General features: G+C 37.4%; 1 protein-coding gene across 1 annotated transcript in view; it reads left to right on the top strand.

Annotated features, from left to right (window-relative positions):
• The window catches only part of HDAC8 (histone deacetylase 8), a 388207-nt gene that overhangs the window by 160661 nt on the left and 213488 nt on the right, over positions 1 to 14058 (top strand). The window contains exons 8-9 of the mRNA XM_055122721.1: positions 6035 to 6207; positions 9247 to 9341. Of these exons, the coding sequence (XP_054978696.1) occupies positions 6035 to 6207; positions 9247 to 9341 (268 nt within the window). The remainder of the gene's footprint in view (positions 1 to 6034; positions 6208 to 9246; positions 9342 to 14058) is intronic.

A 14058-nucleotide genomic window follows, 5' to 3' on the forward strand; every position in this document is an offset into this window, starting at 1 on the left:
GTTCCTTGCATTTGTTTGCCTCAGTTTTACAGTTGCAGTCAGTCCATGGGTTTGTTTTCATTTGGCTTTGTTTGTTCCCTTCTTTTGTTTCTTGATATGCCACTTTTGAATGAGATTATCTGTTTCTTTTGTATTTGTCTTTTTCCTTCTAACTTATTTCACTTAGTTTGACCCCCATCTAATTCTATCCATGGCATTGGAAAAGGCAAAATTTTGTTTACTTACTGTAGAAAGGCAAAGGATTTTTTTTGTTACATTGGCTTGGTTTTTGGGTTACACCCAGAGGTGCTCAGGGTTCCTCCAACTCTATGCTCAGGGATCACTCCTGGCAAGCACTAGGGACCTATTGGGGTGCTGGTCATTGAAGACCAAGCCCAGATCAGCTGCATGCAAAGCAAATACCTAGTACTACCACTCTGTCCCAGACAGGCAAGGTCTTATCTTGAAGTAGTACTCCACTGTGTATATATACAACATATCTTTATTCACTTATCTGTTGTTGAGCATTTGGGTTGTTTCTAGATCTTGACTATTGTAAATAATACTACAGTGAACACAGGTGTGCATGTATCTTTTCAAGTTAGTGTTTTGAATTATGAGCAAATAGGAAAAATAGAAACAAGATGTGATTTATGTTTTTCCCAGGGGACACACCCAGCAATGCTCTGGGGCTATTACTGGCCCAGTACTTAGGAGTAGCTCCCAGCAGTACTCCAGAAACCATGCTGTGCTGGAGATCAAACCTGGACTTCTACATGCAGAAACATGTGCTAATGTGCATTCTAGCAAATGCCTGACTTGGGTGTCACTTCTTCTAATGAAATAAGTTCGTATTAGATTATCACTCTTACAGAACAGCTATAAAATGTGCAAAATATAAATGAACTCCCAAAATGACTATTCCAACTATCTGATGTTATTGCTATTGGCCCATACTGATAGACACACAGATTTTAGACTGATGTCAAGATTTAGGACAGAAAAAGTTACAGGGTGGGCTTTTCATCTCATAGATTCTGACTTGAACACAGGTCACATTCAGCACTCAGAAGAGCTCAAACTCCAGTTGTGAACTTGGTATCTTCCTGGTCTTAGAAAATCAGATAGACAACTAGAGCAACTGAACATTTAAAGTAATACTTCGGGGCCAGAGAGAGCTCAACAGGCTGAACATATGCTGTGCATAGAAGAGGCCAGGTTTGATTTCTGGCATCACTTAAGGTCCCCTAAGAACTGCAAAGAACAACTCCTGAACACAGAGCCAGGAGAAGCCCCTGAGCACTACCAGATGTGGCCCCTAATCCAAAAGAGATCAATAAAATCATATTCAGTAATTAGAGATATAAGAAGTGAGGGTGGTAAGAAGATTATAAAATTTTTTATATTTAAATAATGCAAATATCTTACTGATCCCTAAATTACATATGCACAGGTCAGAGTCAAAGCATCCTAATGAGGGATAAAATTATTTAGCAGAAATGTGAACTAGTCCCCAAGAATTATACTTTACAGTGTTCGTCCAACTGAGTTAAAACCGGAAAATAAAAAACAAAAGGCAACATTTTTTCCAGAGGAATAAAATGGAATCCAGAGATTCAGAATAGAATATGTAAAATATCTGGAATTCAGTATAAAATTATTCAGCCAAAGAATTAAGACAACATGACTCATTCTTGAAAGAAAGAAAATAAAATCAATATACACCCAACTCTGATTGGAGCCATGTGCTGGATTGAGTAAAATAATGTCAGTGTTACAACTAAAGTCAAAGATAGACTGGAGAATATGCTAAATAAATGAATGTATGCAAAATATCATGAAAGGAATAAGATCTATTTTTAAAAATAAATATGGGGCCTGAGAATATAGGGTTTAAGGCTCTTACCTTGCATGTGATGACCCCAGTTTAATCCTTGACATGCCATATGGTCCCTGATAACAGAGCCAGGAATAAGTCCTTGAACTGCTCAAACCTCTTCCCTTAATTAAAAAAATGTTATTTTTAAAACTGAAAAGTACAACAGATAAACTAAATTCTCTAGACTTGACAGATTGAGGATATCAAAGAAAAGATCAGTAAAGCTAATAATAGAGTTCATCTTATCATTATCCTTCTCTCCCATATTTTTAAAGCTATTTTTCTGCTTGTAAATAAAATTAATTTTTCTATTTATAGAAGTCTCTTAGGTATCTCTTTCGGTGGGGGGGCACCCAGCACTGCTCAGGACATACTCCTGGTTGCTCTCAGGAATCACTCCTGGCACGCTCAGGGGACCATATGGGTGCCTAGGAACCAACCCAGTTCAGTCACATGCTAGACAAATGCCCCTACTCATTGTACTATCACTCCAGCCCCTCTTAGGTATTTCTTGAAGGGCCAATTTAGTGGTGATAAATAAACTGTTATTTTTTGAAACATTCTTTATTCTTCCTTCAAATAGGAGTGATAACCTAACAGGGCAAAGTAATCTTGGTTAGAGGTCTTTTCTGAACAGTATGGAGACATCTCAAAAATTAAAAATAGAGCTCCCGTTATAACTCAGTGATTCTGCTCCTTGGCATCTATCCCAAGAACACAAAAACACATCGGCACTATTTATAGCAGTCAAGTTCTAGAAATAACTCAAATGTCCATTGAGAGATGAGTAGATAAAGAAATTGTGGTATATGAAACACAATGGAATACTATTCAGCTATAAGAAGATATAAAATTTTTCTTTTTTCTAGAGCTTGAAAGTAACTAGAGAGTGTGTTGTGTCATATTCTGTGAAATAAGTCAAAGAGAGAAGGAAATAAAGAAATGGAATGGACAGTAGCCAATGCAAACAAACTCTTGGACTCTGACGAGAGAGCTGAGGTTACCAAGAAGGGGGGAAGATGAGACAGACTAAAATCGACACAAGACAGTGGTAGAGGGTCTTCAGCACTTTGATGGTTAGAAGAGGTGCACTTTGTACACCAAAATCAGAAACATTAATGCTGTTGCGAACTATGTTGGCTAAGCAACATTTTTTAAAAATAGATTTTCCCAGTGAGCACTTTATATCTGTCTTGTCATATCTTGCCACTCCTTTATGTCCTGTAGACTTTCTATGAATGAATCTTATGTGGAGTTCCCTTATGTTTCTTTCTGTCTCTGTGTGTGTGTCTGTCTCTTCCTGCTCTCTCACACACATACTTTCTCACTCTTCCTCCCCTCTCCCTCCTCTTTTTTCTCTCTCCCATTTTAATTATAATGTGTCTTTGTGTGCATCTGTTTGGGGTTTATTTTGTTTGGAATACTTTGAGCTTTCTGGATCTTGTGTCTAAGGCTTTTCTCAGTTTGGAGAAGTTCTTGGCTGTTCTTTCTTCCAATATAAATTCTGCCACTTTTCTTCTGGAACTCCTATGCTACAAATGTTGTTCCTGTTGGTGCTGTCCTATTTAGAACTTAAATTATCTTTCTTGCTTTTCATTCTTATTTTGCTGGTCTTTTTGGATGACTGCCACTACTTGAGGCTCACTGATTAAGCCTTTGCCTCCACCCTGTTGTTTGGCTCCTCTATTGTATATTTTGGTTGAGATAATATAGTCTTCAGCTCTGTGATATTTATTTTGCCTATTTCAAACTTTTTTCTTTCATTTTAGCCTTTTTCATGGATTAATGTCCTCATCTTTTAGGACCTTAGTTGAAAGTTAAGTCTATATTGACCTAAACATTTAGTTTTAAATGTTGTCATTAGTACATTGCCTTTCTTCATTTGTATGATTAAAAATATAACCATGAAAAAATATACATAACCATGAGCTGTGAAACAGGTGGCTTCTCTTTTTATCACTTACCTAAGTTTTGCCACATGCTAAAAAACAACCCATTTTTATTCACATGCCACCATACCTGAAGTAAAACAAAAATTGAACTGAGTATAAAATAGCAGGAGTGGGGCCAGAGCAATAGTACACTAGGTAGGGTGCTTGCCCTGCACGTGACCAACTGGATTTCGATCCCAGCATCCCATATGTCCCTCAAGCAACACCAGGACTAATTCCTGAGTGCAGAGCCAGGAGTAACCCCTGAGCATTGCCAGTGTAACCCAGAAAGCCAAGAAAAAATAGCAAAAGTATTTTCTCTCTTTTGAGTACAGTCTAAAAGGAGAGAAGCTATATCTGTAGAACTTTTCTTTCATTCTCTGGAAATGTTGATTATTCTCTACTCTCTGCTATCACTGATATTTTATTTTTTACTGTATTTTAATCGTTTGCTATGTTGACAAAGTCTGAGTCTTCCCCTCTGTTCTGAACTCCATGGAGGTAAGAGCTTGTTCATAGCTCTTTGTTCCTGCAGCATCTGGTATGATTTCATGCTGGACTCACAGAAGAGAATAAATGTATGTGATGGGAGAGCATAAAGAGGCAGGGAAAAGTCTTGCTTGCTCTGCTTTCCATTAAGCTGGGAATTTTTTTTTATATCAGTAGTCATGCCTTTCCTCTGTGTCTTCCTACAGCAACTGATAGGAGGTTCTATGTATGCAAATACTCAAGAACTATTAGCTACTATTCTTGTAGCATGTATTTTCTCTGTACCCAGGAGAAAACACATGGAAGAATGAATAGGCTCAAATAATCTTATATGATGGGCCAGAGCAATAGTACTGTGGGTAGGCCATTTGTCTTCCAATCAGCCAACCCGGGTTTGATCCCCAGCATCTCATATCATCTTCTGAGCCTGCCAGGAGTAATTCCTGAGTGCAGATCTAGGAGTAACCCTGGAGCATGCTGGTTGTGGCCCAAAAAACCAAAAATATTCTTGTATGAAAGTTCATTATGTCATAAATTTTACAGTATTATTATAATCTCCACAAACATTATTTGAATAGGAGGGAAATCAAAACAAACTATCTTTTGAGTCAAAAAATCTCGATGCGGCTGAGTTCATTTCAGTAGTTTCAATAGCCTGTTTCATATGAATTTGGAGGATGGCGTTTTATTATCCTTGAATTCCTTTTTGCAGTTTCAGAAGGATCTGGGAATTTTCTGGCTTTGCCGCACTGGTATAATTTGACATGTTGATTATGAAGGGGTCATTAACTCATTTTTTTTTAAATCACATCTTGACTCTGCATTTTGTCAACTCTGAAGTATGTTAATTTGCACTTGTGTATATGTCCCCATAAGAGTTCCTCAGGTCTTTGAGGACTGGTGTATGTTTTTGTCTGGGAACTAGATTGTATGCCCCTTGAGAGCAGGGACCTTATAACTTCAAGGAATGCGCTCTGGACACTGTCAGAGCCCAAACCAGGATAATACTGAAAGCCTAACTAAGATCATCTATCACATTGACTACTTCTTTTTTTTATCTCCAAGGCTTTTCATCTATATGTTTGGAAAGCTGTTGAGTTGATTTGATAGCACCAAATGATCCTATCCAAATTATGCTCATTCTTACACACTGTAATTTTTTTCTTAGGATGCTTTCAGATTTGTGATTTTGGGCTAGTTGTTATGGCTCCCTTCATTTTAATACCAATTAAAGTGGGAAGGATTGCGTTTCATTTCCTAGAAATCCTTTAGCATAGTAAAAAGTAATCCAAGCATATAATTCTCTCAGTACACTGATTGATAACTAGATGATATATTCCAAATATGTTAGCAATCTTAAATTATCAGAAATACTCCTTAGCAAGTATTCAGTGCATATGCCTTATTTCACTAGATTGTAAAATGGAGTGAATAGGTGCAATATGGTGTATAGCTATCGAAGCCAAATTAATATGAATATTTAAAGGAAGTCTAAGTTCTAAAAGTAAAAGACAAATTCAGACCTTACTGAGTGTGGAAGTCAGGGCATTCGATTTGTAACTTAGGCTTATTGACACATAATTTTAAAATAGGTTCACCCTTTTTAAATAGTCCAATGAGTCTGAAAGGTTGTGTTTTTTTCCCTTCATTTTTTGCTGATCAAACTAAATCTCCAACTGGATTAGCCACTACTACCTAGCTCTAGACCAAATTGACCTGTTTTTCTGTTAATTTCTACCCTTTCTCTTTTCTACAGTGTGCTCAAGGAGGTATACGTAGCTTTCAATCCCAAAGCAGTGGTCTTACAGCTGGGAGCTGATACAATAGCCGGGGATCCTATGTGCTCCTTTAACATGACTCCAGTGGGAATTGGCAAGTGTCTTAAGTACATCCTTCAGTGGCAATTGGCAACACTCATTTTGGGAGGAGGTGAGTAAAAATGAAGACCACCAGGGAAATTTGTTGACCTTTCTTCATGTATTGTCTGTTGATATTGAGGAATCCTTGGCTTTCTTACATGAAATAAAACCATCCTTCCCAATGTCTGACTCAATGAAAGATACCGCTTCCACAGTGCAGCATGAAAAAAGTACTCTAATGCACTTATGCTTAACGTAGCATGCACATTGAGTCTTTAACACTCTAAAGTCTATTTCAAATCCTGAAGCAAAGATACATCAAATCAAATTTAAAGGTGGCATCAGATCTCATTAAGAAATAAAAGAATAGAGAATGTCAGCCCTCCAGGATATTGCTCTATCTTCTTTGATTCTCGGGTCCAGTAATCAGGTTTTGGAAACATTACTAAAAATCAATTGCTGCTCATATATAAGTGGTAAACTGTAAATTAATTTAAGTGTTAAATCAATTTAAACATAAATTAATTAAATATTAAGCTGAATTCCAGATCAACTCTTGATCCCCTCTTCCACCCCACCCCCCAAAAAGAGAGTGTTTGTTAAAATGAGGCAGATTGATTAATCTGGAGTCTCTTGGGCATTTTGGTGTGTGCTGATGTTTTGTATTATTTAAGGAATAGAAAGTTATGACTAGTCAATAGAAGCTTTTATGTGTTTGTAAAGGGGACCTTTTACAACCTCAACTACCTTTGACTTTACCTTTAAATGCCTGAAATCTTCTATCTACCAGGCATAATACTTCATTGAATGAATAAATTAGTGAGTTAAAATAACATGGTTAGACAGATTTAGTTTAAATGTACATATGTATTATGAAACCACTAAGAGTTTGTGTTGCTTTGTCAGTCTGTTATAAAACCATACTAAAGGAGGTAATTGAAAGCTTTGTGGAATGAGTGAACATTCGATGCAAACACAAGTTTGTATGTTTTATGACTCCCTCAAATCCAAGAGGGATCAAAATAAAAGACAACCTCTTATGAAAAATTAGCAAGAAATTCATAAACTTCAAACCAGGCAAAAGATAAAATGATAAGGACTGTGGGACATAGCAGGGAGAAAGACCTTTCCACATTTACATCTATGTGAATTCAACCGTTGGTTGAAGCTACAGCTCTTACTTGGCATTCTCAAAGCCTCTTTCCTTTTTCAATCCAAAGTGTTGGTTGGCTTTGTTGAACAGATAATTCTTGTTACATAGTATGTGCATTCTTGAAAATGTGTGTGCATCCATCGAATTTAGCAAATCATCTTATATGTGCCCCCAGAGAGAATTTACTACTTAAACAAAATTTGTAGTGACTGTTTTTAAAATTAAATAATTCTATCAAATATGTTGAGTTTATAAATTTGTGTTTTCCACATCGCAGCGTATAGAATAATGCCTGTACAATTTCACTGAAATTCTTTTTGGTGGAGGAAAGTGGAGGAAAGATGGGCCACACCCAACAGTGCTCAGGGCTTGTCCTCCTTGCCTGCACTCAGGGATCATTCCTTGCAGGAGATCATACAGGGTGCCAGGGATCGAGCTTGAGTCAGATGTGTACAGGGGAAGCACTTTACCCACTATACTATCTCTATGGCCTCCTTCTGTGAAATTCTTAACCCTCAATATCACATTGATAATTATCACATTGATAATTATTTTTCCCAAGCTTCAGTGGATCCCATTGGAACCTAAATGACATTCTAGAGGTTCCTGCATCCCTGACTTTTCAGGGAGTAGAAAGGCTGAACAAAAGGGTAACTGTATTTCCTATATATATATGTATATATATACATATGTACATATATATATAAAATGCCAGTGTAATTATTAATTGTCCCCTTTTACTTGTAAAGTGTACCATTATGGATGATAAATTATATAACCACTCTAACTTAATTAGACAAGATTCTATTTTTTTCAGGCTGCAATGAGGTAGAGAAATCATCCCAGAAGCAGGAGACACAGTACAGGGTTTTTGATTCTTGCCGTAGAAGTAACCAACACTAGTTCCATCCCTGCCACCTCATATGGCCCCCACGAGCCCTGCCAGAAATGACCCTGAACATAAAGCAAGGAGTAAGGCCTACGTCCAGTCAGACGTGGCCCAACTCTCACCCACAAAATAAATATTTTTTTTAAAATAAGAAATCAGGGGCTGGACAGATAGTAGAGTGGGTAGGGCACTTGCCTTGCATGCAGCTGACCTGAGTTCTATCTCTGGCATCCCGTATGGTCCCATGAGAACCACCAAGAGTAATTCCTGAGCATAGAAGGAGGAGTAACCCCTGAGTAACAAGGTGTGGTCCAAAACCAAAAAAAAAGTATTTCACCTGGGAATTTATCTAGTGGCCTACGTGCTAATGTTTGCATGGCAGAACATAGCCATTTGGCACAAATGTATACTGATTATTAATATAATTTGTCTGCTGGATGGCTGTGACAGGTCCTGATGAGAATGGGTCAGAGTATCAATCAACAATCCTTCCTCATCTCACTCTCTTTTATCTCTGCCACCATGTCTGAATTTTGTAAAGAAATGGAATGTGATATTAAAAGAAGGAAGTCTGTTTCAGTCAGAATTTTCCATTTCTCTTTCCTGCATATTTCTGTCTGCTCAATAGTTTTCAAATACAAATTGTATCCAGCAGTTATTTATTTTATAGAATTGTTGCAAAATTCATCTAAAAAGCCTCCACTTTAGATAGATCACCTCCAGAGACACCGTCTCCAGGGATCTCAAACTTGCCTGTATCCCTCAATGGAATTGGGAAGTTTACAGTTCTTAGGTCCATGTTTGTTTAGAGGTGGGGTTTTTTAAAATCTTATAGGCTATGGGCATCCAAGTTCTATATTATTCAACAGTCTGGTCCTCTAAAGTCTACTTACTAGGAGGTTTACAAATATCATAGAGGGATAATGTTTAAGTAAAATTCTATAAGTTGAAATTGTCTTTTTAGCTCTTTTAATAAAACCTTTTTCTCTCCTTCCTTACCTACCCCCTTCGTCTCCTGCTGTTTTGTGACTATTCTTTCCTAACTTCACAATTCTTGATGGAGACAGGAGGCTATAACCTTGCCAATACAGCTCGATGCTGGACATACTTGACCGGGGTCATCCTAGGGAAAACACTATCCTCTGAGATCCCAGATCATGAGGTAAGTAAGGCTCTGACAAGTCCTCCCTTCTTTAAGGGGAAGAGCTGAGTCATTCCACCTAATCAAAATCACGTCCTCACCACTCAATACCGTTTTGTTGAGAGACACTCCAATAACAATAACACACTGTCTTGGCAGAATAGTGAACTCTTGTTCCAATATATGCAAAGACCTTCTGCCTTTTTTTAACAAGAGATCTCAAAGGCCAACCAACTTTAATTTCTCAATTAATTACAAAGACTGTGGGAAGGGGGTCACCTGTTCACACAAAGAACTCTTTGGAATATGTGCATATTTTCACCCCTACCCTCAAAAGAGATTTTAAATGTGTATAAGCTGGGTTCTTATCTACCTTTAGAAAGTTTTGTAGGTGGTATGTTGCACCTATGTTCTTTGGTGATTAGCCCTGGTATCTCAGTGTTCATTGATATAAAATTTAAGAAACACAAAATCACCACAAGGACAGGTCTGGTGTTTTTCCAGCTGTTATTGGCACATAGAAGTTGGAACAGGACTATCCCAAATATGAAATATTTCAGCCATTGCCTTTTCTTTTTAATTTTCTGGGATATTTTCCAAAGCAAAGATATCTGTTCTAGTTTTCCCAAAACAAGTTAATAGAAAGCTGTGTGCAAACACACACACACACATACACACAAAAAACATATAAACAACAAAAAAGATTTTTTTAAAAAGAAAGCTGTATGGGACCTAGCTTCTGAGTTCAATCGATCTGAATGGACACTCTTTGCACCTATACCTGGCAAGAAGTATGTTATCACAGATTACAATGTGTAGCTGCAGACCTTATATTGTGTGACTCATAATAGTGAACCACAACATGTAGCCCCATCGTCTTAAGCCAATTCCCAAGAAGGAGAGGTGGTACTTTGATATGATGTTTTGATTTCTGACATATGCAAAATCTGTGAACTTGGGAACATTGTGTGATTTAAAGATGGTATGATTTTTTAATTAAAAACAAAATAACTTTATATGAAACTCAGATGATGTAAAACATCTATTTCAGAAAAACAATTATATGTCTAAATATTACCATAAAGCATGCTATAATTTGAGACAGTTTGCTACCGTTGGGTTAATAGAAATCTCTTTTCTTGACTCATCTTATATTTATTTAATATTTGGGAACTTCGAGAAATAAGGTAAGTGAACAAATTGCATCTATAAATAAATATAGTCACTGCTATTGCTGTGGTAAAATCTGGATTTTATTGTAATTTATAGCACTGAGACTTTAAGGTTGGATCAAACTAGCTCAAAGAAAGTTGTAAACTGTAGGAGCTTAATTTGAGAATGAGTGTGCTATTCCTGAGAAACAATGCAAATTCATAGATCTATCTATCTTAAAAGGTTGATAAATTTTTATTAAAGGTAAATGTCGCATCTCGTACCTTTGTGGCTGAATGGATGTTGGCTTGGACTTTTATATCGAACTGTCCTATCTTTATACTGTCAAGTACTGCCAGATTAAATGAGATAGAGTGTTTGTCAAGTTTTTAACACACATTTCTTGGCATATAACAAACATTTTCAAAATACCCACTCTCCCCTTTTCCTTTGTATGCTATTTATACCCTAATATTTATGACATTATCATTCATAAATTTGTCCAAATCCTTTTTGAGTCCCGTATGTCATGTTCTTCTGGTATATTAGCTATGAGTAATCCATGAAGAAGCAAAGGAGAAATTTGAAATGACAGTCTTCCAGATACAATAAGATTATTTTAAGATAAACTTCCCAAAATAAACCATGCTATGTGAAGGCATGTATAACTTTTGTGCCGCAGTAAATAGCTGCACACAGTATCATGTGGTCCTTTGTAATCAGATCAGCAAATGTCAGATCAAAATATATTTGCTGAGCAATAGTTATGAGCATCAGACAATCATGCTAGGTTTTTTGGATGATGCAAAGATACTAAGACCTCATTTCCTATTCAAACAACCTGCAGCAGAGGGTAGTATAAGTACTAGGGAGATATGTAGGTACACAAATACTCATTTTGCAGAGCAGAATAAGAAACACCAGACATTAAGAACAATGGCTACAGAGATGTACACCAAAATAAAGGGGATACAAAGAAGTATACAAAATACCTCTAAAAGCTGAAAATCTAGTTGGTACAGAGGATCAAGACTTTGCAGTCATGCACCACAATCTGGCTAACTTCATCACTGTCTTCACTCTTAGTATTGGACTTTGGTTCTTTTTTCTCCTAAGATACTAACTCTTCTACCGAATGCCCTTTCCTCACCCCTCTATTGTCTTTATAGAACTAGTTTGGGGTCTTTAATAGTCTTTTCCTAAGTATATCAAGGCCTTTTAGCTCTTATTTCACATTCATTTATTCCATCATTAATTTAGCAACTGTTCATCGGCCCATGCTATCTTCCAGATTGTATTAAAATTTTGAATCAGAGACAAAAATGGTAAGCCGAGTGCCTTCAAAAAACCTCAACATATAATAAAGGTGATAAGACAACGTGTTCAAATTCAGAATAGGGGAGATGATATATCAAGAGTTTGAACTGAATCTTGAATGATGATTGGGAGTTGTCATATGATGAAGAGCAAAAGGGCGAGGTGATAAGATTGGAAGGAACTTGAGGCCTCAAGGGATGGAGAAAGTTTTATATGTATAGAATAAAGGGCTTTTGAGAGAAAGTGGAAAGAACTAAAGCTTGAATGGAAATTAGAATCAGATTGGGAAGCACATTGAAGGATACACTAAAGAACTTACATTTTTTCTGTACAAATGATTGAACTTTGGATTTTAGAAAGTAATCTTGCTGTAGCATGAAAGATTGAAAAAGACAGACCTATTAGCAGGTTTACGTTTAGTTTGTACCATTTATTTTATTACTTGTATATCGCTTGTTTCCATTTCCTGAGTGTTTTAGCTGAGTGTTAACTGACCACCTACTTTTTGTTGAATAAATGAGTTTTTGAGCAATATGTCTCATCACTCACATTGTAATATTTCTATTTTTAAGATGAAAGAATTAGAAGGGTAGTCTGGCCTTTTTCTGGATATAGTTTAACCCCAGAAGCAATTAACAATGCAGGTATCCCAATTGTAGGAAATAGATGTCTCCATGGAAAAATTCTAGGTTGCCAGTGAAGAAAGTTGGAGGGGGGGGAAGCCAATAAGAAGTTAACCCTCAGGAGGCAAAACCAATGATTCCATAAAGCTTGTGACTATGGAGTTAGCCCCAAGCCAAGATTTTGGGGGCCATGTTGGCCAACCAAGCATAGAAAAAGAAGGCATTCCCAGTTGGGCCCTACTGAAAAAAATCTGAGGAACAAAATCTGCCCCTATAATTGTTCTGTGTATCTCTACCAAGGTAAAATCCCATAGTGACAGTTTCATTTAAAAAAAAATCCAGTGTATGGTTGAACTCTACAAGAAGAAAACATCCAACCCCATCAAAAAATGGGGCGAAGAAATGAACAGAAACTTTACCAAGGAAGAAATACGAATGGCCAAAAGGCACATGAAAAAGTGCTCTGCATCACTAATCATCAGAGAGATGCAGATCAAAACAACTTTGAGATACCATCTTACACCACAGAGACTAGCACACATCCAAAAGAACAAAAGTAACCGCTGTTGGAGAGGATGTGGGGAGAAAGGGACCCTTCTTCACTGCTGGTGGGAATGCCGACTGGTTCAGCCCTTCTGGAAAACAATTTGGACGACTCTCAAAAAATTAGATATTGAATTCCCATTTGACCCAGCAATACCACTGCTGGGAATATATCCCAGAGAGGCAAAAAAGTACAATCGAAACAACATCTGCACATGTATGTTCATCGCAGCACTGTTTACAATAGCCAGAATCTGGAAAAAACCCGAATGCCCCAGAACGGATGACTGGTTGAGGAAACTTTGGTACATCTATACAATGGAATACTATGCAGCTGTTAGAAAAAAGGAGGTCAAGAATTTTGTAGTCAAGTGGATGGGCATGAAAAGTTTCATGCTGAGTGAAATGAGTCAGAAAGAGAGAGACAGGCATAGAAAGATTGCACTCATCTATGGTATATAGAATAACAGAGTGGGAGACTAACACTCAAGAACTGTAGAAATAAGTATCAGGAGGTTGACTCCATGGCTTCGAGGCTGGCCTCACGTTCCGGGGAAAGGTCAACTCAGAGAAGCGATCACCAACTACATTGTAGTCGAAGGCCATGTGGGGGAAGGGAGTTGCGGGCTGAATGAGGGCTAGAGACTGAGCACAGCGGCCACTCAACACCTTTATTGCAAACCACAACAGCTAATTAGAGAGAGAAAACAGAAGGGAATGCCTTGCCACAGTGGCAGGGTGGGGTGGGGGGGAGATGGGATTGGGGAGGGTGGGAGGGACACTGGGTTTACGGGTGGTGGAGAATGGGCACTGGTGAAGGGATGGGTTCCAAACTTTGTATGAGGGAAGTATAAGCACAAAAGTGTATAAATCTGTAACTGTACCCTCACGGTGATTCTCTAATTAAAAATAGATAAAAAAAAAAAAAGAATGGTGGGGAAAAGAACAATATAAAAAAAAAAATCCAGTGTATTAGCAAATTGTCCAAACTATGTAATAAGAATTATGGAATATTCTGCAGTCAAGGAAAACTATTTGGATTCATGATTTATGATTAAGTCAGTTGTATCATCAACATACATATAGACAGATAGTCAGGCATA

This window comes from Sorex araneus, chromosome X (assembly GCF_027595985.1).
Source record: "Sorex araneus isolate mSorAra2 chromosome X, mSorAra2.pri, whole genome shotgun sequence".
In the NCBI taxonomy this organism is placed as follows: Eukaryota; Metazoa; Chordata; class Mammalia; order Eulipotyphla; family Soricidae; genus Sorex; species Sorex araneus.